Here is a 27817-nt window from a genome sequence, read left to right as displayed (position 1 = left end):
GAAGGGAACAAGAATGTATTGGCAGTGTTCCTGTTACCTCCCAGCTGGAGAAGACTCAATCGAGCTCCAGGCAGCTCTGAAGCTTTCTGTGGCTGGGCCCAATGTGAGATCAACATGGTGAATATCTGAGTATAGTGAATATCTGAGTTTCTCTGACATCCTTCCCTCTCAGATGCAGGGCCCAGGAATGAAGTACAGCTACACAAATGTGCAACACTATCTAGACTTAAAATGAAACTGTGCCATTTCTATTCTGAACAGTGCTTTGTTCAGTCCCAAAACCCATGCTTGGTTTTTATTTTTGGGTTGTGTTTTGTTGGTTTTTTTGATTGGCTGGGTTTTTTGTGTTTGTGTATCCTTGGATGACTTCATTCACAAAAGTACCTTGTTAAAAATTGGTGTCTAATTATACTTTCTTGTAATGTCTGTAGGCTGACACGGTTACAAAGATGCTAATTGTCTAATCTATGGCTTGTAATTTAAAATCACTGCTAAATTTGTTTAAAAATCCATTTTGGTTCAGCCATTTGTATTTAAATTAATTTCTCTCTTCCTCCCCTCTCCCAGCCCAAAGGAAAGAACAAAGATGAGAAACAGAAGCACCTCTCATTTTGCCATTAATGTGTTGGCTTTTTCTGTATTTGTAGCCAATTCCTGGGTTAAGCTACTGTGTAGTGGCTCAAATTGCAGTTTTCACCCCTATAGCAGTAATTTTCCCTATTATCCCAGTGGCAAATAATCTTGTGCTCTTTCTCACTCTGATGGCAAAGCCTCTATTTTGTTCCCCTTTTTACCACAATGGTAATTGTCATGTTTATCACTGACATAACTGAGCCTAGAGTAAACTTTACACAAAATCTGCAAGTTTCCACATATCTTATTTTAATTTTTACTGCTTTTAATTTCATTTCTGTTTCTATGGGGCTATTGTGCTAGTGGTGAGAACACTTTATGTGTTCATTAGGTCACAGCTGAAGGCAGAGGGAGCGTGTGAGGAAGATACAGAAGCTTTTAGAAAGCTGAAGCTTAGATCAATGGCAGTGTGAAGAAGGTTTATGCTCAGTCACGAAGGAGCTTTTCTTTTGGAAAGTTTTAGTGGTATGAGAGCCAGTGCAGCCATGGACAGAAATGAATGAACTAACCCAGATAAAAAACACTAAAATTGCCTCTGTTGGTTTTCCTTCCCTATTAAATACAAAAAAAAAAAAAAAGCCAAAAAACCAAAACTGTGCTATCTATATAATATTTTTTATTTCTATGGTTTATTTCTAGGATTCATGTGTATATAATACTATATGTACTCTATTCTGTAAATATGCAAAATATAAGCATGTTTTTCCTTTGGGAAGCTATTTTAGGGATTTTGAGTTGCAAAGCTACTGAGCATTGGGAAGGATTATGCTTGGGGGGATTAAACAATTGTAGAAGCAATGGTTGAGGAAAACTGCTGACTTGTGTTTCATTTTTTTAATTCAGTTTTGTAGAAGTGATGGTTATTGATGGCTGATTTGCCTTGGAGTTCATTGCTTAAGATTCTGTGAATAAATAAAACCTCATTTAGGCTTGAATTAACAGAAGTAAAAATTATAGAATGTGCAAATTAATCTGACTGTGCTGGCTGTTTTCCATTTTCATATGCTAAGCTTCATGAAAAAAATGGAGAATCCAGAGAAGAGAGAAAATCATATAGAACCCAGAAAATGCAACCAGTGATGAAAATGAACAAACTTGGCCATTGTAATGTAGAGAAAAGATTTGTGTCTGCAAATAGACAAAAGATGGTTGCAAGGAGGAGTGTAGTAACTTATCCTCAAAATTCATTGTGAATAAAAAGAGAAATGATAAGTTTAAGTTGCAGCAGAGCAGCCCCACAGTGTAGAGAGTTGAACAAATGCTGACGGGATGGTGCAGGTCTAGGCTACCTTGATGTGTCAAGGAATTTACATCATTTTAAACCAGACTGTGTCAGGAATGATACATGGATGTAATTGAAACTTTTTTGGGCGGTGGGTTAGATTATCTTTGAGGTTCACCATAGCCATGTGATTCTGTTGTTGTACTAATTATGACCACAAAATGATTCTGTTTTTTATCTCAGCACTTACTTCTTCAAATATAGTTTGAGAAATTGAACTACCCTTTCCAGGAATAATCTTGTAGAATGATGGAGTATTTATTTAATGGGATTGTTAGGGGTAACAGAATTGAAGTCTTGGGCTTTAGATTAACTTTGTATATGAACTGTCTTGAGTAAAATAGTTGTGTGGTGTGGAAAGACTTTTGCTAATATCATGTGATGACAGTGAAAGCATGAAGCTTTGGGTTCTTAGAATTCATGTTCTTGCCTTAGCAAGCTGTGAGAGTAAACCAAGGGCCCCTAAAATGATGGTAATCCAGAAAAAATAAATCCCAGTTTCACTGGGAAGGTATTGAAAGATGCCACGGGTTGTTTTGTTTGTACTTCTGGGACTGCAGTAGCTCAGTTCAGCTTCTGGCTGAGGAGGCAACCGAGTCATGGACGAAAAATAGTGTTTGCTCTGAGTTTTGCTACAACTGAAAAATCAGTGGCTAAAGCATGGGCCATGTCATACACATCTGCAATTTGGTAGACTTGTTCATGATACCTTCTAATTTTCTCCAAGTCTCTTATATACAGTGAAATTTAGCAATTGCCTAATGACACTTATTTGTCATGAAAATTGCATTTTTTTTGCTGAGTGCTGTTCATGTATAGCAACATTTCTTTAAGAACAGAGTAAATTAGTTTTCTTGCAGATGCAACATGACCACACAAATTGTAAGTATTACACTCAGGGCTTTAGAGGTTTTAGTTTATTCAAATTTTCAGTTATGCATGAAGTCAAGAAAGGCAGGTTTTCTGTTTTCCACTGTCTTTAATAATGAGGTGATATTGCAAGGGCATGTCACATTTTGACTTCTTTCTTAATCCCTGTTTTTTAACCTGGAAAGTCATTTGATTGTAACTGAATGAACTGTAACTGCATCTAGAGTAGTTGTATTTCTTCCAAAAGAAATTTCTGGAGTTCCCTTAGGCATCACAGTAGATCCATTTAAGATGTAAAAATTAATCTTTTTATGTCCACACCATATTTAGGATGTGCATAAACCTGCAGCTCATTGAGAAGTTAAGTTTCCCTCCTGCACATGAACTTCGCTGCAGTTGCTGATGCATCCAGGTGTAGTTTCCAAGTGCTCACAAACTGGGCACAAAAATTCAGTATTGCAGCCAGCTGGGTGTGCTTGCCTATTCCTACTGCTCTGGCCTGTCCAGGTGAGCTTGCTGTGAGCAGCCACAGCTGCTTCCTGCACTGTGAGGGCCAGCAGCCTTGAAGGTCTTATGGCTTTGTCCTGCTAGAGCCATATATTTTGCTGAAAATGCTGCTTCCTGTGCTTTTCCTCATCAAGGTAACCTAATTTTACAGTGGCATTCTAGCTGCATATCTATCTGATATTTAGTGTGTGGCTTGTGGTGACACACCTTCTGGTCATGCAGAACTTGCTCTCTCTAAGAGTCCATCATAAATTTAATGTGAGGAACTACTGTTGGGTTTGCAAGACAAATTTTTATTCTAGTTAGGATTTTGTCTTTGTATCACTGCCACCTTTTATTTTGAGGATAGTGTTATTTTACCAAATATTTTCAAGATACTTTTTAGCCAAGAAAGACTTTTTAAAGGGGTCTTTGGCAGTATGCAGAAAGCAAACCAGGTGTTTCATTACCATTTTTTTTTTGCATTAATATTATTGTGTAATAAGTAGAAATGACAAGAAAAGAATCCTAAAACAGAGGTCTTGGTTACCTTAGAACCCTCTCTGTGCAGGATGAGATTGTTTTAGGTATTTTTAATGGTTTGGAACTCTTTTTTTTTCCCATGAGTGTGCATACATACACTTAAAATGATAAATAAAAGTGTATTCAAATAACTCAAAGACTTGTAGATACATATGCTCTTCTATATCAGAGTGGTGATGGTTTCTTCCTTAGCTTTCATTTCCTCCTTTCGTCACTGTTTGACTAAGAGGTTTTTTGGATGCGGGTAGTGGGTGATTGTCCTTGGGTTTTGATTTGTGATTAATTTTTTACTTCAGCTGAAGGGGTTGTGAGCTTCTGTAAACTGGCAGCCTAAAAAGGTGGAGATGGCAAAGCCAGGAATGTTCAGCAGAAGTTTGAACCACGTTTTCTTTTCCAATAGCAAATGAACAGGGGCACTCCTAATGTTTGAGAACCTGGTAAACACTACATCAGAAAAGATTTCATCTCAAAGTCATATCTGAGAAGATGACTTCTCACAGTGTAAGATATAAAAGTCAATAGTTGTTCACACTTATTTTTGTCTGACTATAACAGTACATATGCTTATTTTTAGTTAACTATAACTGGAGAAAGATTTTAAAACTTCTATTTTACTTTTCCTGTTCTTTAGACATTATAATGTTGATTTCCAAGCCACAGAGTTTTTATATCCAGAATTGAATAAACTGCCAGACATAAGGCCTGGTGCCTATCATTGCAGACATTGTCCTACAGAATAGCAAGAACATTGAAGCAGTGTTGCATCATGTTGACTTTTTGTGGAGCTTTTTAAAAACTTGTTAATATACTTGAGGTAGTACAGCAACCCAGCAGCTATGTGTCAGAATACAGAAGGATATTTTTCTTTCATATACATCTTGTTTTGACTGTGATGAAATATCTAGTTCTTTTAACTTACCTTAAAGGAATTGTAAGACATAATTTCTCCAAGACATAGAATTGCAATGTGTAAAGGGTGAGTATAGGTTTAACATAGATGAGCACAGAGAGAAAATTCTGCTGACAGAGCGGGAACTTACAGTGTAAATGTATTGATATATAAAAATTTATTTTTTAACACTTTCCATTTCCCAGTTATCTTCTGAATATATGTTGTAATAAGACAACAAATCTTATTTTATTCTTTTAAAATAAATTTCAGGTATTACATTTCAGTGTGCAGCTATTTTTTTGGGTAACCTTGGAGTTTTTTTCCCCCTGCATTGTATGTTTGTGCTTTTAGGGCTCAAGAGTTGAAACCAGTTTGAGTTAAATAAACCCAAGCACCTCACAGTCTATTTAGCTTTTAGTATTTTTCCAAGAATTTGAAAGTGCTGGAGAGACGTAGCTGGACTTTGTGGATCTGATGCATTGCCTGTTTTTGTCACTTTTGCTGTCATTTAATTCCATCCATTTTTCTGTATCTACACCTTTGCTATGTTCCTGTAAAGCTGAGATTTACTCCTATATTAGCAGGTGTTTAAAGGAATGTATTCCCTGCAGCAACTACATTCACTGTCAGAAACAAAACATATTGCAACACATTCATTGAGCCACATACTGCAGACTGTCATGCCAGGTAATCTATTTATAATAAGCTTTGCACTTATAAAAGGAGGCTGTTTGTCAGCCCTAAAATTAAAGCTGCCTTTTCCCAGAGTGATGGAAAAACTGTAGTTCACCAAGGTGCTAATGAAATTTTATGGGAACATCATATAGGGCCACAGAGTTTCTAAATCCTTTTTGTTATTCAGCTGTTCTGCTTTTTGGAGATAGCCAGCAGCTGTGCCACCTGTGCAGGATGACTATCCCTTGATTTTTACAGCAGTCAGAAAGTAAAACAGGAGTGAGAACATCTGCTTCCCTCTATCACTTAAGAGCCACTGAAATCTAAGAGGTGTCGATTCTTTCCAACTTCTGACTTACATTCTTGAGCTGGAAAAAACTATTCTGTGAACTCTTCTTTGAACTATTTTCTTTTCCTCTAACGTTTAAAATAGAGGGTCCTGAAAATGCAGAAATGAGTGTTGACTTCCCCATCCATCACCACATTCTCTTTGGTGTCTAGAACCATGAAGAAAGGCAGGAATGAAAATGCTCTTAAAGTCTGTGCAGCTACAAGGTTTGTTGTTGGTATTTGTTTCACTCTAGGCTGTTCTCCCTTAGCCTAGTTACCTAATCAAGCTTTTCTAAGAAAATATATTTTTCCCCTCAAGCCCATGCTCATTCAAATCCACTGTTGCGAATGTTAGCTTTGTTAATGGTGAACTTCAAAATGCATTCATGGTTGCATTTGTTAGCTAATTTAAATGGCTGGGTTTTCTGTCTGGACCAAGAAGCTTAGAGAAGCTTGATGCTTCACACAGAAAGCAGAAAGATACAGAGTTGTTTTTTGTTTTTGTTTTTTCTTTTAATTATGTTTATGATTTTAAAACTTCATGTTGGAACATGGAAAGCCCTTTCAAATTTTATCATGAAATGGATTTGGTGGTCTCAGTTTGATCTGTATTATTCAGGAGATTAAACTTTAAAAAGGCTATTGCATTTTCTGGTGCTCTTCTCTTTCTATTTGTGGTTCTTTTTGTTCATACTTTTTTCCTCATTCTAAGAGCTTCTATCACTGTTCTGACCAGGTTGTCACCTCTTGCAGCTTGTAGACAATTTTTGATGCAATGTGAAAGCATGTAAAGAGTGAAGAAGCTGTTTGTAGGGAGAGGTTTTTTTCCCTATTCTCCTCAGAAAGAATGGAAGTGACCTTTGAGAAACCCTAACAAACTGACAGCTGGATTTATTATGCTAGAAATAGCTTTTCTGGACATCAGGGTGCATGTGAGTTTTTACATTCAGCTTGGAATATTTTGAGGTTTAATGCTATTCTGAAGTCCCTTAAGAACTACATATGTTGTGTATTTGGACCAGGTACCAAGATAGCAAATATATGTTTTTGGCATTTCACTTCTACTGGCTTGAAAAGCAAAAATCTGTTACCCTTGTGTCCTCAGTTCTCCCACATTTTTGTTTGTTTATTTTTTCTTTCCTATCTTCCAGATGGAATCAGCACTACAAAGCCCTTCCCTCTCTCCCTCTACCTCCTCTGTATGTGGATATATGCAACCATTTCTCCTAATTTGCATGTGAACACTGTAAACTTTATATCCAAATCTTGCATTTTGCTTCCTTGTCTTTTCTTAGCTCAGTTAGGTCTTTTGCTTTTTTATTGTCACCTTTAGCAGTTTTCTCATTAAAGCAGTTTTGATTCTGCCATGGTCTCTTCCTTGTACTCTGCGTTCATTTTCTTCTCTGTTTTAGCATGCTTGGGTGACTTCTAAAACAGCATTCCTTCAATGTTCATCCTTTCATCTACTCTAGGTTTTCTTTGGGTTTCCTAATTTCTATTTTCACCTGCTCTCTGCCTTACACACTACTGATCTTTTTGTGTAACATTTACAAAAGCAAGTAGTGGCTGATAAAATGATCCTGTGCTGTCTTCCTTTCTATGTCATCATCCACTTCAACATCTTGGTATCATGTCTTACTTTCCTCTGCCTCAGAGTTGCCTTCTGCCTGATGCTTGCTGCTATTGTTCTTTTCCTTATTCTTTTTTCTTTTCAAGCGGCTACCCTTTGCCATCCAAATTCAACAATATCTCTTTCTGTCATCAATTGTCTTCATACACTGGAACGTAACTGCTGTTTCCTATTGCACCTTTAATTACTGGTTATTTTGTCAGTATGTGAAATTCACTTGTCCCTTCACTTTGTTCCTGTGTGCCTGTGAAGTGATTTTTGTTACTGCTCACTGCACTGGTGCCTACCTTTACATTTTTATTGATCCCCATTTTAAAGATCTTTATGCATCTACATAAATGGCCTCAAGTTGTGCCAGAGGGGTTCAGAGTCACAGAAAGGGTTGTAAAGCATTGGAACATACTGCCAGGGAAGTGGTGAAGTCATCATCCTTAGAACTCTTCAACAAAGCCTGTAGATTCAGCACTTTGAGGACATGCTTTAGTAGTGAACATGGCGGTGGTGATAGGTTGATGGCTGGACAAGATGATCTTAAAGGCCTTTTCCAACCTTAATTTTAGGATTCTATACCTATACATAGCACCTCCCAGAAAACTATCCCACACTCATAAAACATTTCACAAGTTGAATTTGTTTAAAATATCCCATTCTTTTGCCTTCATTTGAAGAACATTTTAATTTTTATTAATGTTCAATATAATGTTGAAGTTTAACAAAGCTGACTTATTAAAAAACAGCCTTTTCTGTGCTATAAAACTAATACCTACATACCACTTTCTATTTCTACCATTCTATAACAGAAAGAAGGGTGCTGTATCTAAACCCCTGATTTTCTATTAAAAAAAGTTGACTTCCATATAACACGCTTTAATGTTGTTTTCTGACTTGTAGCAGTATCTCTTTACAAAAATTAGCCTGCGTTCTAAAAGGCAGCAAACTTGGATAAAAATGTCATATGGCCTTACATAAAGGTCTGGTTACTACAGAGACAAAGCTCCCCTGATTTTCTGAAAGAGTTTAGAAAATGAAAACACAAAAACTTCATTAAGATCACAAACAATATTTCTTATCTTCTTGACTTGACATGGAGTGCATCCATTAAAATTTGCCTGTTGGTATCACAACAATTATACATTGATGGAGTTAGTATTTTATGACATTTTTTAGATAGTGTGTAGAAAGTGAGGGAAACAATTCTGAACAAAATAGGTTATGAATTTCTTATGAATTCTGCATGAAGTGCCTGAAAACAGACACAGAGTCTCCTTGATAATGGAAGAATATGTTGACCTTTGTTTGTGGAGAAAGGGGAAATGGCATGTAATGTCTTAAAATTTAATTAAAGTGTCATCTACTTGTATGAAATTTACTTTATATCCTCTAATGAGAACATAAAACTTTCCAGAAATGTCCTCCTCTTGTAGCATCACAAGGAAACTGTAGATAGATAACAGCAGTTAGCCTTGCATTCATGCCACATCAACATTTGTTTTTTGGGTTTTTTTTTGACTCCATTTCCCTTCCCATGTCTTGATATTTGGTTAGAGGCCTTTAAATGTGCATGTGTGATCAGTCACTCATCAATCATAAGAGCCCAGCAAAACAGCTCATCCTTATGGACATTTGAAATAAAGCCAGTCCTAGCAAAGAGATTGCTTGCAAGAATTGCCAACAAATTAGATGAATTTTTAGAGTGGATATGAAGTCTGGTTAAACAAACATTTCATTTCTTTTAGCAGCTGATTGATTGATTCCAAACAAAAAAGCTGTGCCATCTGGTCCTGAAAAACAAAGCAGCATTACGCATTCATTTTTAAAGAATTGTGTAGGAAAATATCTATGTAATTCAACTTTTTATGCATATATACACACACAACAATTTCTATAAATTATCAGGATTTTTATACTTTGCATAATAGTATTTCTTCATATTTAATGCACATAACTTTGTAAACCTATACATTTGTAAGAAAATATGTGAATTACCAGAAAAAGTTCTATCTACAATGCTTTTTTATTATGTCTGAGCTATTCATCATACATTTTGACAAACAATTTATTACTTGAAGTAGAAAGCAGTATTCAAAGAAAAACTGGAACAAACCTGTCTGCTATATCAGTTCAAGTTATTCCAGCAAATACTGTGACATTGCTGGGCCAGAGAATTAGTTCTGTTTATATGTAATAGAGTAACTGCAGAGCTGTGCAGAGACAGATATTGCAGGTAGGGAGAAATTTCACAATTTTGAAACTCAGTGTTATTCTGATTTGCAATAAAACATGAACAATTAAAAAATTTACAGGGAGAAAACTCATAAGCTCTTTTAGTATCTCTTGGAAAAAAGCTTAAAGGTAAAAGTATGTTGTATCAATAGAAGTAATTGAATCTTAAATAAGAATATAAACAAAGTTATGAACTATATTGTTAAAAATGGTTTAAATATACTCCTGAACAAGTATTATTTTTCCTCTCTTTCTCTCCAAGTTGTTAGAATTGTCTTCCTATTCTTACTTTTCCTCACATTACACAAGCACAAATTATGTTCTGCAAGCTTTTAATCACTTCTATAATTTTGGAAAGATGCTTTATTTTCTGTGAAGCTCAATGATATTGCTTTAATGTCAGAGGTACAATCCTTTGTATATAAACAGGATCCATTAATTTTCCTAAGATTTTTTTTTCCCCTAAGTTAAAACTATTCCTAATGTTCTGTTTTATTTCTTTTCAGCTATTTATGAACTCTCTTGTGAAGCATACAAACACTTGGGCAAAACTTCAAATTACTACTGGATAGATCCAGATGGAAGTGGGGCACTGGGACCTTTGAAAGTTTACTGCAACATGACAGGTAACTGCATTGTATTTACTAATTAAGTTGGTTGAAGGGGGGGGTTTGGTTTTTTGGGCCTTTTAAAATGTAGTTAGGAGAGAGAGGCTGTTCATATTTCATATTTCTTGTTAAAAGAAAAATAATTGCTAAGAACTTTTCATCAGGGATCATCAAATTTGAAGTCACTATTCAGGATAGACTGAGCAAGGCAGCAGCTACTCCATTTAATAAGCTTTTTGAATTGCACCTATTAGGCTTAATAGGTCTTCGTATCCTCAGTGTTGCATCATTAAAAAAAATTTAAAAATACGCACAGAAAAATTTGATGAATATGGCCATTTACCAAAGGTGTTGTATATCAGCCTAGTGGAGTTCAGTAGTATCTGTTGTTCACGGGGTGTTGCAGAAGGCAGCTTACCACCACAGTTAGGGAATAAAAATTAATTACTGAAGAAGCAAAACGTTTAAGTTTTCTTAATTGTCTGTTTTGACTTTTAAACTGTTTTTCTAACACCGGTTAAAATCTGAAGATAATATTTATATAACTACATTAATTTATTTTGATTTTGTTGCGTGTATTGTCTTATGCTTTTAAGACTAGTTTTGTATTCTCACCAAAAGTATCTCATCTTAGTCATCCGTGTTGCCATGATGAGGCAGGAAAATATGATCATGAAAAACTGGACAATTTTTTGCACTGAGAATATATTATTTCTTTGTTCTGTTAATGCATAGCAGTTGTCTCAGGACTTTTTCTGATATGAAATATTGGATAGCTGATAAAACAAACACGTGCTCTGGCTTTCCCCAAATGTCTGCCTAAAAAGTTAGAATTTCTTTGTTTGCATTGGAAATCTGGTGTATGCCTGAGTCCTCAGGCTCCATCATCAGCAACATGAAGGTGAAGACACTGCCCCATAGGTTGAAACACTGTCTCTGACTTTTTAGATGTAGCAGGTGCTAAAGCTCCCACATGCTTCTGGAGGCAGAAATCTGGACATATCTGGGGCTGTGGGATGGGGCTGTATCCAACTGGAGTGGGAGGGATGGGGAGGGAAGCATGACACATGAAGCAAACTACAAATCAAGTTGGGGCAGACAGCCTGTTGGAGAACAGAATACCACTGTTCCACGTTGCTATTAATGTCTGCTTTTGTATAATAAATGCATACCTAGAAAGGAGCCTGATCTAAGATCTGGAAGTGCTGTCAGTCCTGTTTGGACTGGAGAGACAGGCCAACCCATCTGTCCCGAGACACAGGTGTAAAGGCACTCTCTCAGATCCTGAGCCATCTAGAGCATTTTAAGTCGTAACTCGAGCACCTTGGACAGCATCAGTAACTAATCAGGCAGGCACTGCAGGAAACAAGGCCAAGAATGCTGTCATTTAAGTGATTTTTGCTATTCAGAACTGTTGTGTTCAGTACTAGCTATAGCTTTTGGGTACTCTTCAAGGGTAGATTTGTAAATTAAAAATATACTGCCCTAGTGGGATTAGGCACAGAAAAGTACACTCATCCAGTACTGCAGCATTGCTCATTCATGTTAAATATAAAAATAAAACAGAAGGTCCTAGCGGCTTCTTCAACCCCCGGAAAAAAAGAAAAAAGAAGTAAAATAAATAATTTCATTTTACTTACGTTTCTCATCTACAGAACAATTTCAGAATATATAAATGTGATCTTTTCCTAACCAGTGCAAGGAGATCATGAACGTTAGGATACATGATTTAACATGTATTACATGTTTTACATGTATTTACATTCACTTGGCTATGAAGCATGCTGTGGAAAAATGCAGTTTTCTGTTTAACTGGATCACTCTCATCAGCAGCTCTTTGCTACAAGAAAAAGGCAATTTGCACTAATATCCATATAAACATTGCAGTTTTGAAAAAAAAAAACAAAACCTAAAACAAATATTTCTGTGGGAACTCAGCACATCGCTCCGGATGTCCAGAGTTGCCGAGAGAACCCTTGGGGGTCTCAGAAATCCTGGAATGTTGCCAAGAGTGCTTGGTGGCTTGATTTTGATCCATCCAGAGAAGTGACAGCAGTTTGAGGACATGAGAATCACTTTAGAGTGAAGGATGTAACAGGGACACATTTATAGGGTGAAATATAAACTTTAAGGTTTTTGGTACAGGGGGGTTATGGAGACAAGATGGAGGGATCAGGGTGTGTCTCGTCCTTCTTCTTTCTTCTTCTTGTCTTCCATCTTCTGTGGTGATGTTGGCACATGGGGATTGGTTTATGGTGAAGGTGTACTTGCCAACATGGGTGAAAAGTATTGGAAAATAAAGGTAAATATCATGTACGTAGATTTTAGTATAAAAAGACATGACCGCCCCTTGGGTGGTCAGAGTGCCCTTGGCTGCCTTGCAGATCAGACCTCTGTCGGGCAGACAGAAAATTTTGTAGATAAGAAACAATAAACAATCTGAAGATCGAAAAGCTGAAGAGTCCAGACTCGTCCTTTGAAACGCGTGCCACCCAAGAACCACCCTACCCGTGTCCGGGCAGAGACAGACAGCCAAACCCAACATATTTCTTTGTTACAATGCAAATGACTGCAAGAGATATGTGAAAATTGATGGGAAGTAATTTTAATCTGTGCTTCTAAAACTGATCGTTGTTCCCAGCAGAGTAAAGCTCATCACCTCTGTACATACTGTGTAGTGCCTATACACTGCAGATGCCACAGTTTTTGTTTTCTTTTGATTAGTGGTCATCTGAGGCACTAAGACTGGAGGGCCAAGAGCTACAATTTTAGCACAACTTCCTAAATCTTTTTCTGAATCTATATAGGGTATTATCAGCGGCACACATACCTAGTGTAGGGAAGGAGATTATATGAGTACTTTGCTTCATCAGTAACACAGTTCTACAGAATTCTGTAGCAATTATACATATCTTGTCATATAACAGAAAGCACTAAAGTATGTGAGAATCAGAGCAGGATTTTCAAAACCAATTAGTATCCAGCTTGTACAGGTATATGGTATTGCTAGAGCTACAGTTGAAAAAAGCTTAAACTAGCTGAATTACAATTAAATATTTTTTGTGAACATAAAGCTAAGTAACCTACAAATTTAGCTATACTGATTGGTACGTGGAGTATACTACATGAATAAAATTAATATGGCAAGGTAGTGATATTTTGTTTTGATAGAGATTCTTAACTATATTTTCCTCTCTAGTCTGAGAGTCAAATCTAAACGTTCCTATTCTTCCACAATATAAAACAAACATCTCTATATTAAATTACTACGCAAGATACTAATGCACATTTTAAATTCACCTTCTTTCATTCAGATGAAACTAGAAAGTAGAGAACATCTTAATGACTAAAAATGTGAAGTGCAACTTTCTTGTTCCATTCCTTGACAAAGCAAGTCAACAAAGTTGGCAAAGTGAATATCAATCTTTGCAAAGCAAGGTGGTTTAACAGCTATGTACTACTTTCACAATTACTGTAGTATAGTTTTACTAGAGCAAAATGTTGGATAATAAGTGTCACTCTCACTTGACTGTAAACCTTCTAGTGCAAGGACAATATCCTGAAAAGCCACTGAAATTGTTTGTTGTGAAATTGTCTTTAGCCCTTTAATATACTATATCACTAATATGGGGACACAAAATTCATAATTTCATCATTATATCAGCATTTCACTTACAGAGGCTATAGTCAGAAACCATTACAGTACCCAAACGTGACAAACAATATTAAAAAGAAAAAAGAGAGAGAAAATTGTGGTGCAGAAGACAGCTGTCTGGGCATATTTCTGGGTATAATCCATATCCAAATTTAGTGTGTCTTAATTTAGTAAACTGATGAGTGTAGTGACAAGACCCCCCCGCTTCACAGATGTTGCTGTGGTAACTAAAAATTGTTCTGTTTTCTAAGATGTGCTGGTAATTCAATGGTGCAAAGTTAGAAATATGTAATTGTATTTGCTCCCCACAGCAGTTCATGGTCTCTACAAATAACCCTATTTTCAAATAACCCTATTTTCAAAGAAATCCCCAAGCTTCTTCTTCCAAGTCTCATGTCCTTATCTTCTCCAAATAAAGGTTGTACTCAGAGCTGTGTTCTGATAGTGAAGAGTAATCAAGCACTTATATTTTATGTCCTCATAGTGAAATGAAGATGTCTGAGATATTACATTCCAACTATTTCTGATGCAATAAAATAGCTTTTTAAAATCTAGGGCATTGCTGTTCATGTTATGCAGTTTTCCAAATAGTTGTCTGTAGGAACTATGTAAATTTTAGGAAGCTTTTTTCCTTTGCCTTTCTTTTTTTCTGTTTTTGAAAAACAGTATTGGAAATGCTTTAGAGGTAGAAAGTTGGAATTTTTCAAATTAAATCACTTATGGAAAAAGTATTCCTTGATGCTGTGGTGTGGCACAATGTTTAACCATTAGACTGCTTTTCAGTTTAGCCTCTTTTGTGGCTAAGTTCAACAGGAAACTCTTTCAAAGTTCTTTCAAAACTCTTTCTCTCATCTTACCTTCTTTTAGAGAGGCAGGTCCACAAGGCGAAGTTAGACTCTGTATTCAAACTGTTTTTTTCCAAAGTTGGAAGGTTGCTCTCTCAGTATCCAGTTTGACCTTTCCTGTTTTCTCCTTAATTATCATTAGAGCAGCAGCTGTAGTGGAAAGAATTGCTCTTTTAAGGTATTTGTTAGAATATCTTAATATCCTAATTATTTTTGTGCAAAGTTTGAGTATATTGGAGCTTCGTTCCATGCGCTGTATAATATTGCTGAATCTCTAGGCCTGTTTCCTTTTCCTCTGACAGATTTGTTTTAGTCCCATTGAAAAAGACACAAGAAAGAAATTGGTTACTTCCCATTTTTCATGTTTCTCTTTTTATCTGTTTGTTATGAGGAGGATGGAGAAAAAATGTCAGTTGAGTAAGATTGTTAAGATCTTACTTTGTGTATTTGTCCTGCAAGAATTTTTAGAGTGAGGAATAAGTAGAGGAACAATGCAGAGGAACTATAAGGGCTGATTTATTTATCCTAATGGCTGTGAGGGATGTCTGCAGGAGAGGCAGATTTGCTCTCCTGTAGTTGCTTGAGGCTTTAAGCTGAGGAGAGGAAAATCATACCCTGCTGTTTCTAGTGGTTCATCACTTAGACTACTGATGCAAAGTAGAACAGAAAGGTTTCATAATGTATTTCACCAGAAGATATGTCAGTTAATTTTTTCTATTGGTCCTGAAGTCTTTATGCCTCCATGATGCAGCTTTTATCTCATTTCAGGATCCAAATAGCTACAAGCATAATGGCTCCATTTGAGTGGTACTTAGCCTATCTCCTTTCTCGTACAATTCATTTGCCTCAAGCTGCTCATCTTCAAACAGTTTGAGAAATCATTATGAGTATTCATAGCCTGCCTCATTAAGGTCAAATGTACGAGGTGACTTCTCTATGCACTCTCCTCCTTCCCTTCTCTCTCTTCATTTGTTTTTTAACAGAAGTGGCACATGTGATAATTACTAGAATGACTTTGTGAGCAGACATTAAACAACCACAACTGTTGTATCCTGTGACTTTTCTCTCTTCTCTCTGTAAATAGTGGGTCAATGGAGTGTTTTATACTATGAAATATGTAGAAACATATGGTATGAATATAAGTGTGCCATCACTATATCCTAAATAAAAGTGCCCTAGAAGCAGTAAAGGTTTGATTTTATTGCTCATATCCATATAATCAGTTCTCTCATATGAGAATTCTTACCTGAGAACTGCATTACTGAACTTCCAAGGTACCAGAACTTTTATTCATGCATTTATATATATATAAAACAAAATGTTGAGCAATTTAAATCAATAAAGATTTAGGGAAGAAGTTAATATTTTTAGTAGTTAATTAGAATAGAAGGAATTGATACATATTTAAAATGAGTAAACAAAATTTTGTTATTGGGCAATGCTAAGTTGTTTAGGGACAATTATAGAGACCTTACCTAGTGTAATCTCATTGCAGAAAGCTTTCTGTAATAATATTTCAGTCCCTTGCCTAAAATAGAGGAAGAAAAATAGCTTCATTGTCTCAATTCTTACATATGAAATGAAGATTTTATTTCTAACAGCATCTCATACACTTTTCTTTCCATTGTAGAGGGGTTTCGGGCGGCTTTTTTAATAGTCTGTCAGTCATTTTTTCAAGTTAAAATTACATTTGAGAGGTAAAAAGAGGAACAAATATTTGAAATTAATTGGGGCTGTTGTTGCAGGGTGTCCAAGCTTGTTTGCTTGCAGATGAAACAAGAGCAGAAACAAACGTACCAAAAAAAAAAAAAAAAAAGGGAAAAGCATCAATACATTTGGGAATTTAGGACATTGTTTTTCATTGTTTTGGCTTATCAAGCTAGACTCTCTGTAAAAAAGGAAAAGTGAAAAAAAGTCCTGAGAAAGAAGAAAATAATCATTGAAGCATCAGGGCATCATGTCTAGAGGAGCAACTCTGATGTCAGACTTTACTCCTAAGGTGAGTTCATCTTCCAAGCATCAGAGTAAAATAATAGACCCATGAGAAACCTGGAAACAGAGCAGACTATGTTTACGTTTCTGCCTGCCAAGTTGGCTGAAGCATCCTGCATCTCAGCTTTAGTTCATTGATTATATTTTTCATCTTCTCTTATTTACATGGCCTGTCCTTTTTATTTTAGGTTTCATGGGTATGTATTTTCATTTTTAATCAGCTTCTCTTGTTTTTGTTATTTTTAATTTATGTCATGTTTGGCTTTCTTACTCGTTGTGGTACTTTAATGTATCTCAACAAATTTGGCTAGTGTATTTTTCCCCCTTGCTGTGGAACACAGTACTGACTTGCTACAAAAGTGATCATGGTTGTTTTTCCATCTGGACACAACTTTTTTACTCAGCCTCAATCAGTTGACAGACTGATTAAAGCTAATTATTAGCTTTACCTGGACTCATCTTGATCAGAGGCAGTTTGCTGTCTGGGGTCCTTGTGAAATAAATCAGGATGATTTTCTGTTTGGTGTGTTGGGTGTGCCTCAGGTTATCACTAAAAAGTGATGTTGTTAGGAACCCTTGGGCTTGGAATTTATTTGAGTCTGACTGGTTAAAGCCACTATCTAGATGGCAAGGAATGAGTGAGAGCAGTCTGTTGCTGTGTTCTGTGACAGCATGTCAAGTTTATCATATTGTCAGGCTTTTAAAGATGGAAGAGTAAAGGACTGCATTGAAGAGTAAAAGCCTGGCATTAAGGGTCATGGGATTATGAGGGCTGTTTTTACTTACCTTTTATAATGTTCACGACTTAAACATACACTGCCATAGAAACAGCCTCCACACAGACATGAAGGTTCTAATAATTTCAGGGCTCTTCATAATATAAAATCATCAAATTTGGTAGGGGGGAGGAAAGGTTGTGAATCAATACTTGGTGACTTCATTAAGCAAAAATGGGTAATAACGAAAATGAGATGTCAGGACTTTAGGGTTTGAGTAAATCATGTTAAATTCACATAACCCTAAATAATGTTGGAATATCTCTATGTATTTTCTGCAGTCACCTTTGCATGTGTAGAAAGTGAAAAGCTACCCCAGTTTGCAACTGCAGAGAAAATATCTAAACCATATAGCAAAAAATATCATGTGAAGTCTGCCTTCAGGACAAAGTTCTTGATTTGCTCTGTTTCAGAAGAGAACAAGCTTTATCATTGACACTCAAGGTGGCTTCTTAAATCACCAAGTAATGGAAACATTTCTGGCTGTCTGACTATATTCCTGTGATTCTTCCTCTTTTTTTTTCCGCCCCACTTCAAACTCTGAGGCATCATATAAGAATATACATGAATAAATGCATGTCATGTCATCATCTTAATGCATTTTAGATGCTCATAGTTGGAGCAAACATTCATATATCAGGCATAAGATGACTAAATGTGTATTTACCTTAAAGCATGAGAAAAAATTGGCTTTTGAGAGTGACACAGAAGACTTAGTTGAAAATAAAGGAGAGTCTTTGTTTTGCTGAATTATTTGGTCTAGGAGAAGCAAAAAATCCTCCTATCATCTGCAATCAGAAAATATTTCTCATTTGTTGGAAACCAAGCTATCAGAAATTAGAATACAACAATCCTTTTTAGAATTCTGTGCATTTCAGGACCCCACAAGCCTATATTTCAAGAAATACATCCATAACTGGGGGAGCAGAAAAAAGGGATGGTTGGAAATAAAATGATGAGCAGTACTATTTACCTCAAACTGTTACTGTGAATGTTAGAAGCAAATATTTAACTCTGGATTCACTCCTACACACTTGTTCCCTACTGGGGATGTAAGGAACTTAGCACAAGCTGCTTCAGGCCAGTGATATGCTTCAGTTCTCCCTAGAAAATTGCTCCTGTAGAGAATATTATTGAAAGGCCAAACAAAACTTGTGTTTTCTGTGGAACTTTTATTACTGATTTTGGTCAGAAAATTAAGGTCAAGTAAAGGCTAGACAGTTAAATTGCCTCTGAAATAGTGGGAGTTGGTGGTGGTGTTTTGCAAACTTTGATTGTGATGATAATATTTTCTCTGAGTTTTTCTGTTGGTTTGGGGGAGGGGTACAGGTGATGTGATGTTTTTGCATAGTCCCTATATTACTGGGAAAGCTGCTCTGTACTTCTGTGGGCTTTTAGCTGTACTGCCTCAAAGCCTGAAAGGTGTGAGTCACTAACTTCTTGTGGGACTTGTGGTATACAGAAATGCTTTCCCATATGTGCTTCTCCCTTACTGCTTCCTTGTCCTTAATCAACAGTGCAAAGAACATCCTGCAAAGAACATCTTCTCATCAAATCCCATCCAGGGCTGCTTTTTATTGACTGCTACTGATGCCTCAGGTTTTGGCTTTTGATTTTTTGGATTCTGTACTGCTTTAGTGTGTAGTTCTGAGCTTCATATAAGGGGATAGTAAGCTCTCTTCACAGAGTAGGTAGACAAAACCCTTCCTTTTCTAGCTGGGGACCAAGGACAAATGATCCTAATCTCAGGCCCAAGAGCATAAACAGCAGTGGACTGAAGAGAGAAAAACAAGAAGGATGGGAATTCATAAGTTAAAGCTATGATTGGACAATTAACTCCAATATGCTAATGGACTAAAACTTATAAAAGTGAGAGACCTCGTGACCAACGGAACCATTTTGGATTCATCTTGGGTGTAGCCCTGGCCGGGCTCTTGTGGTGCCCAAGGTGTATCCATTGAGGCCTTTTAATTAATACCTACTTTATTCTTTAACTCCCTCTAGCCTGTGTTATAGGTCAGCCTTCACAGGGTATCACTACTACTGTCTTGTCTAGCTGACTGTGGGACTAGGAAGAACACAGTTTACCTGTTCAGAATGTTGTTCCTATTGATAATTTTTCTGAAACTGGAACAACGTAGCTAAATATTCAAAGAGCAGATTAGTTAAAAGGAAATAGCTAAAATCCCATTCAGATCACAAATGGTATATTAAGTTCACTTATTTCTGAAACAGGTAGATAAGTGATAAAAAAATTACAGGCAATTTCTAGGAGCGGAAAGAGATTCGTTCTACCCTAGAATTTCCAGCCAGCATTCAGGGTGCAGTGTTGCCACCCTGATGTGTAATTTTTTAAATAAATTTGCCTAGAAGGGCTGGTAAACTGAGTGTCACTATTGCTTTTAAAAATTCTCAGGCTTTCTTTTATGCTCTGAAAGACAAGTTATAAAAAGAAATTACTTGGGCAGTGAATAAGCTGCAGAAGATATCCATTTTGATCTGTGCTTGCACATCTAGGGAATGTACTGCTGATGCAATTTCCCCAGGCAGGCAGGAGATTACAGAATGATTCTCCCATGTCTCCCTCCCAGGACTTCCTAATAAGTGAATAGATTATGTAAGAATATGAGTGTACAGTGTTATGAAGTTTTTGTGTGAAGGCTATCTTTGAATGCTCCAAGAAGAACCCAAGATTATTTACACGTTTGCATTTTATCACTTAAAATTAGTCTTACTGCTTTTCTACAGAAGAGAACAAATGCACAGTGACTGTAATGTGAACCTAGAGACAACATTTTTTATCAATTTTGAATATGGGCACTCAGTACACTTTTTAGGGCAGCACCAGAGGTATGCTGTAAACTCCCCTCCACCACTTTCACGTGGTGGGAAAAAGAATGAAAGGGAATAGCAACGAGGGCAAAAATTACTTAAATCTGATATCATCTGGAAACTGGCCTTTTCTTTTTTAGCTTCAAGGTCACAGAAAGTAGCACTTCCTCTGAAAATATGGTAGTCAATCAGAAAATATTATGAAGAGACCACTTAGATCCATTAAAACCAATGAGGAATTTTCCTGGAAGAGACAGACTTGTTTGCAACCTACAAGGAATAAATAAACAGGATACAAATCAAGAACAAACTAATGCCAGAATTCCATATGGTTTAGTGAGAAGAGTCCAACCAACACGACATAAGATGAGCTCTGAAACTTTGTACAGTGAGTAGGGAGCATCTACAGCCAGAGAACTTGCAGAGAAAATTTTTAAATTTGGAATGGAAAGATGCAGTTGCAAACCAGGTCTCTTGTTCAGAAAGTCTTAACTGATAGGTATAAGGATCTCCTTCTACTTGTGTACTGGAAGCCAAGTGTTTCAATGTTCGGGGTCTGGGTTCATGTTTATTATCTTCAGAGTTCACATTATTAAGAGAATTAACATGCTTTTTATGCTTCCTGCTTTAGAGTTTTTTTCCATTTGCTAAGCCCCAGTTTTCTTCAGGAAGTCTGGAAATATTGGTTTTATCTAGTATGTTTCAGGATATGCTTCCCTGAGTGAGAGCTATTGAGGTTATAATCTTCAATTATCCTAGATGAGATTTATTAGACTAACACTGCACACACTGCAACACTCAATAGTAAGCAAGTTAAGAAAACTGATGAGAAGAAATTATTATCTTCCTAATATTATTTTTGTGCGTTTTGCCAAAGCAGTACCCTAAGCCTTGAGATGATAGTCCTCCAAAGAGAATAGCTTTTTATCTTCATGTTGGGATGCATTTGTGCATCAAAAATGGAAATCACAGTAAATTTTCTTTCTGAACAGCGTTTGCTGACTACAGTGGAATTAGGCTTGTCAGTAATGATAAAAAAAAATTACGTTTAATATCATGTCAGTAGGAGTAGGAAAAGCTACTGTCACAAAATAATTTCAAAGGCGATGTTGTAAATAATTGTGTTGGATATCTAGGACCATCACTACTCGATTGAATTTGCTTTTTCTTAGCAATAGCTTGGTGGACAGGAATTGGTGTTCTCACAGAGACATGGATACCCTATAGAAGCTGAGTGAGTGCTGACTTAGCTCTCCAAAGCCCAAGTGTGTATTATTTGAGGGTGTAGATCATAAGCATGTTTCTGTAAGAAGCATTTTTCTACTTGAAGATGCATTATTGCTAATTTTGTTCTGGTAACTACCACAGAACTAAGCTGAAATGTTCAATCTTGTGTTGTATGATAAGCCTCTGATGAACAACCAGCTGAGCCAATTGGATGCTCACCAAAAAGTGTACTGAGACTCTTCAGGTGACTGACATCTCTGCTAGGCAGAGTAGAAACAACTGGGGCAGACTCATAAGTATTTCTGGTCAAGGGTCATTAGCAAAAGGACATACTTATGATCTTGCCTTGTGCACTGGCATGAATATTCATGGCTTGTCTCTCTCATTGCAATAAACCAAATTACTTAGAAATTAAGGATATATGGGAAATGAAAACTACAAAAAAAAGGCACTAACCGACTTAATTAATGTTAATATTCAGAAGGGCTGTCTGACATTTCTGCAGCTCTTACCACTGCGTCCTGGAGCGCTGAGCAGTTGCTTCATTTCTGCCTGACACTGTTGCAGATTTTTGCTACAACTGTTAGATTAATGTAAAAACCATGTTACTTAACACCGAGCTGTATTGCAAACCTATACTTTCAAATGCTTTGCAGGGCTTTGTGACATCTGCAGTGGAAAAGAAGCACTGCAGATGCCAGAGACCAGCAAACCACATTTTTCATTGCATCAGAGACAGAAGAATCAAATTAGAGTAGCTGCTGTTTCAGCCTTCTTCTTAGGTAGAAGTCGCTAATCAATCTTACAGGTTTCAGTATTAAGGGAAGTGCCAAACCTAGACAATTTTTCAAGATTAAATTTTAATATTTCCAAATCACATAATGTTTTTTGAAAGTGTAACTAGAACAAAGATAATTTCTCTTGAAATTACTTCTGTTCCTCCCCATCCTTTTGTTTCCAGGTCTGGGAGATGTCTTTATTAACTCAGTTGCTAACATTTGGTTAAAATGTATTTTAAACTAATATTTTAATACCAACATCAATATTGCTTCTCTTTCTCTTCCCTTTTCAATAATGTTTTTTGCTTTATATGGTCTCTAAGCTATTTCTTCAGATTCATGAGTGACACTGCATGTGGAGCAATTGTCAGTATTATCTGTGTGCTTTTGAGTAAATAATAAAAGTAAACCTAAATCCTGGCCCAAACCTCTGGATGTCTTGAGATGTAGTCAGTTCCCTCAAATGGTCTGCTCTTGTGTCGCTGTAAAAAATTCCAGGGTTTGTTAAATGTTTTATATCTTTTAGGTAGGTATGTTTTTAGATTTGGGGGGTTTTGTTTGCTGGTTCATTTTTTTTAAGGTAATAGAAGGATCTTTATATTTCATTTATTTGTAACATATTCTTATGCCAGAGTGACTATCTGCCAGGTGACTGCAATAAAATAGATTTTGAAGAAAACAGGACTGTTCACTCCTTTTCTATATAGTGTAAAGATTTTCCATTATTAGGAAATTCGTAAAAGCTTTATTTTGGTCTTTTGCTTTTGTTGAATTTAGTGTTCACTGAATTTCAGCATTGACATTTTAATGCCGGATACTTTCATAGATGGCTTTGCTTTTTGGATCCAATCTTTTTTTCATGGACTAAAAAATGCTACAAATGAAAGCTAGTTTTATGTCTAAAAACTGAGATTAGTTTTGGTTCTTGAATTAATGATGGGAGCATTTTATTTTGTGATAAATTTCCTGAGCTGTCCAGTCTGCATATTTAATAAAATTTTACTCACTAAGTGGATACTCAGTAGATTACATTATTGTGAAATTTCAGCTCTACTGAAATGTTTGAGTTGCATCAGCTACTTGGAAACAGTTTTCTGGCTACTAGAAATTAGGAGACCCTACTGTAAGCAATTGTATTAGTGCTGGGTAAGGAACAGTGTCTGAATCCTGCATGTTCTACGCTGTGCACAGTTCACACAGAGGAAACCAAAAGCCTTCTTTTCACCTCTGACATCCCTACACCCAAAGCAATGTACAGGTACAAATCCCCAGACTCACATTGTCTGAATGCCCAGATTACTTTAAAAGGACACCCAGCAGCTATGTGAAGTGCAAGGCCAGCAAGGGATGGACGGGTCCCTGGGCAGAAAGACTTGTACTGCCCGTGTGCTCTCCTTTAGACACTTGTGGCTGCCCACTTTGCAGACCACTTTCCCTTCTCAGGAAGCTGTGGGGAGCAATGAGGTCACCCCTCAGCCTCCTCCTCTCCAAACTAGATAAGCCCAGTGTCCTCAGTCGCTTCTCAGAGAACATTCCTGCCAGCCCCTTCCCCAGCTTTGGTGTCTTCCTATGAACACATCCAAGTATCATAATTCTCTTTTTAAATTATGGGGCCCATAACCTCACACGATAATTAGGGAGAGACCACACTGGTGCTAGATAGAGCAGGATAATCACTTGTTTTGACTGGTTGGTGATGCTGTGTTTGATTCATTCCAGGATGGGATTTGCCCTCCTGGCTGCCAGAGCATACACTGCTGGCTCCTGTTGAGCCTTCTGTCAGCCAGCACTCCCAGACCCTTCTCTGCTGCCACCCCTCTCCCAGCCTAGACTTGCATCTGCTCTTGCTGCACCCCAGGTGGAGAACCCAACATTTGCTCTTGTCAAATTGCATGCCATGGATGATTCCACAGTACTCCAACTTATCCAGATCCCTGTACAAGGCCTCTTGTCCCCCCCATCCTGAAAGAGTCAACAACACCTCCCAGTTTAGAATCCTCCACAGACTTGCTCACCATGCATTCAACTAATGCATCCAGATCACTGATGCAAACATTGAACAGAACTGGCTCTAGAATTGCACCCCGAGGAACACCACTAATCACTGGTCACCAGCCAGATATAGCCCCCACCACCCTTTGAGCCTCACCTTTCAGCCAGTTCTTCACCTAGTGGACCATGAAGCTGGAGTTTGAGGGGGTTAGGGTATTTTCCTCCCCTTTCTTACTGTTTCCCCTCTCAATCAGTGTGTGGAATGAAACCTTTGACCCATTGAATTCATTGGGGAAATTTTGTGTCTATTTTTGTTTCCTTATGCACCTAAATTTTGTGTGTATGTGCATTTTGAATTGTTTTAATAATATGGAAAGAATAAATATGCTTAGTCAGTTATGCAAGTTTCAGACCTGCATTAGAAAGGAGATTGATTTCTGCATCTTCTCAGAGTGTAACAAAGCCAATAGCCTTCATAAAATCTCAGAATTTTGTTCAAGTGTTTAATCTTCTGTAGTGGGCAATATTTAGAAGTTAAGCAATGAGAATTATCTGCCATAATGTATACTTATTATACATATGTACATATTTATCTCTGATGGGCAAGAGGAACTTCACAGACTTTTTAAATGTCATTATTTTAATTTCAGCTATAGATAGTTTAATTGTTCTTGGAGTACCCTATGGAATTCAGAGAGCTGCCTTAATATTCAAGGGGGTATAATTTATTTGTCTTCTTCAAGGAAATAAACTTCCTATTTGTTGGATATGGGGAAGCCGAATGAAATAAATAGCAAATTGCTTAATAACTAGTGAACGCGCTTGAAGACCCCTAAGTAGTTGATTGCTAAATGGTTTGCATCACTGTTGAAAATTTCACTTCAAAAGTACTTATTTTATTCCAGACATCATCTTTTTATACTATGATGGAGAAATAATTTAAAATTCTAAATATAATGTAGCCAAGCAGCTTAGTCACCAGGAAAGTTGCATGAGGTGCATGTGTACTTACCAAGAGAAAAGATTATATATATGTAAAGAAGAGTGATTGACTGAGGCCATAGGGTAGGTCCAGGCCAAGCAAGCTGGAGTACATGGATTAGCTGTAGTCAACTTTTGCAGGAATCAGCTTAACTGTATGTGTAGTATTCTTCATAACCTCTAAATATCAGGCTGATGAATGTGAAGAGATGTTTCCTTGCAAATTTCTCATTGCTCTAGAAAATGTTTTGCTGTTGCAATGGTTGGTTTCCATATATATTTGGTACCTCAGTAGGAATAGAGACAGTTTAATACCTCTTTTTCCAGATAATGATACAACAAAACACTTAGCTATTCAGTTCTGTTGAACCTGATCTACAAAGTTCAATTATGCACAGTCGTGAATTTTTCAGCATCTCAGAATTATCAATTTAAAATATATAATTTCTGCATAATGAGATGGGTTAAATTTATTCATAGATGGTGTTATATTTCTTAGTGGATTTGAAGTATATGGGATAGTATACGCAATCCTTTGATGAAAAAGAAAGTAATATTAGATCGAGTAAAAAAGCAACTTCATTTTCACATACAGCACCCTCTTCTCCAAATTCTGTGGTGTTTTCTGTATGCTGTGATTTCTATATTCAGGCATAACAAGACTATTCAGTAACACTAGGTTTATGGAAATAGACATATTCCTTGATTTCTTTTCATGTCAGAAATAACTTTCTGAAAGCAAGAATCTGCTGGATTTCTGCTAGCAGAAGCCAGCAAGGCAGCTGGTGCAGCATTGGGCTTTCTCAGAGAGTTGTTTTTACACAGCACTGTCTTTGAGCTATATGACACTTAAGGTATAACTTTTACAGATGTGTAAAGGATACTTGGAGTAGGAGACTGCAAAGGATAGTTGGAGTTTCTGAAAATGCTAATTTGTATTTTCTTAAAAGAAACTTTTGTATAAAAGCATTCTGTTCCTTCAGGTGGAAATAATGTCCCCTGCAATGGGTTATGGTGTTTTAATGGTAGTCCTGAGATGAGATGGAAAGTCATTCTTTGTCTACAAAGTGAAAAACTTAACATTCAAGAATTTCTAGAAGTTAAAAGTTTCTTATTGATCTAGCATGATCTTTATTCTCCATTCTTATAGTACTTTTAATTCTCCCATTAGAAGAATTACATTTGTGAACTTTACTACTCACAGGTGGAAATGGGATATTGGTCTTTTCTCAGGATCAAGCTGCAAGTTTTACCGTAAACTAGCATAGAAACTTATTATGTTTTTTCTCTTCTACTGTCAAATTTAGATTGAGACAGAATGAGATAACATACAGAATAGGAAAATCTTTTAAGCATACTTTATTAAATTTGCTGACTTTGCTATGAAGTCTGATTGACTTTTTCTTCTCTCCTAATGTCACTCTGTGCCACATATCAAACCACAGGTGTACTAAAAATTTTCATAGAATGTCTTAAAATAATGCATGGCATGGTAATTCAAGTCATGCTTTGTTTGAGAGATTACAAATAAAGACATTGAAGACATCAAAATTCTTCTGTCAGTCACAACATAACTAAACTTCATTCTGCTGTTCATCTTGTTCATCCAATATCAATGCTTTTTGAATTATCCAAATAAATTTTAGCACAGTTGTCAAAAAATACAGGAAACATGATTTTGTACTAAAATACATATAATAGTCGTTTTTGTTATTTAATTAGGCAATGCTTACATTTATGTAGTAATTAAAATGGGATTCCTAAATTTAAATGTGGCCAATATGATTCAGAATAATGATGAAATAATTGCAAACTACCAAGAACATGCATTAAAACTTAGAAGTGTAAGTTCTCCAGTCTGGAGGCACCTTTTGAAAGAAAAATAGAAAGTTTTTTCAGGAGGTTGCCTAACATTCAGTTTATTGATGCAATCATTAGAAAGGGTACTTCAGCACACTAGATTCTTTTTCCTGTCTACAAAGTGGAGTTAGCAGGATGTGAGAGAGGAGAGTGGAGTATGTTCTTCTTGAGAGAACTAACTTGCATCAGTGTAGAGTATGGTGAGGATCCAAGCACTTAGCTGATGGTGGAATGAAAGATAATGGGAGTTTTTAGTGGTAGCACTTGAGACCTGCATTAGTGTCTTTCTGTCTCTCCACGAAAATAAAGTCAGCCAGAACAGCTCAAGAAATGTTTTCTTATGGTCCTAGCTAACATAGTGAAAGATTTGAAGAGCCCTTTTCTTCAGGATATCCTTTGAAATATATTTTTTAAAACTGTGTTACTTTTTTTCAGTGATTCTAGGAAGACTTGTTTGGGATCATAGCTAAAGGATTGTGCTATGTTGCTCTATAAAAGAAAACATCATGCAGTAGTTCATTTTTTTTACGTGCATATGCTCCTATGATATGCTAGAATGAACTGAAAGATGCTTTAAAGGAGACATATTCAATCTTTCTGTTTGTGTAGTACTTGTTTATATGTGAGGCTGCTCCTCAGAAAGTAGAATCAGTTCTTGATTCTTCAGTTATTGAACTGTTAAAAAAAGTTTTCAGCCTTTCCCCAT

General features: G+C 36.6%; 1 protein-coding gene across 2 annotated transcripts in view; it reads left to right on the top strand.

The window, feature by feature from the left end:
• The window catches only part of CNTNAP2 (contactin associated protein 2), a 1032231-nt gene that overhangs the window by 685181 nt on the left and 319233 nt on the right, over window positions 1-27817 (top strand). For both annotated transcript variants that reach the window (XM_036397720.1, XM_036397728.1), the window contains exon 12: window positions 10071-10190. In XM_036397720.1, the coding sequence (XP_036253613.1) occupies window positions 10071-10190 (120 nt within the window). The remainder of the gene's footprint in view (window positions 1-10070; window positions 10191-27817) is intronic.

This window comes from Molothrus ater, chromosome 1, assembly GCF_012460135.2.
Source record: "Molothrus ater isolate BHLD 08-10-18 breed brown headed cowbird chromosome 1, BPBGC_Mater_1.1, whole genome shotgun sequence".
In the NCBI taxonomy this organism is placed as follows: Eukaryota; Metazoa; Chordata; class Aves; order Passeriformes; family Icteridae; genus Molothrus; species Molothrus ater.
Note: the sequence above shows the minus strand (reverse complement) of the source record. Positions and strands in the feature narration are given on the sequence as shown.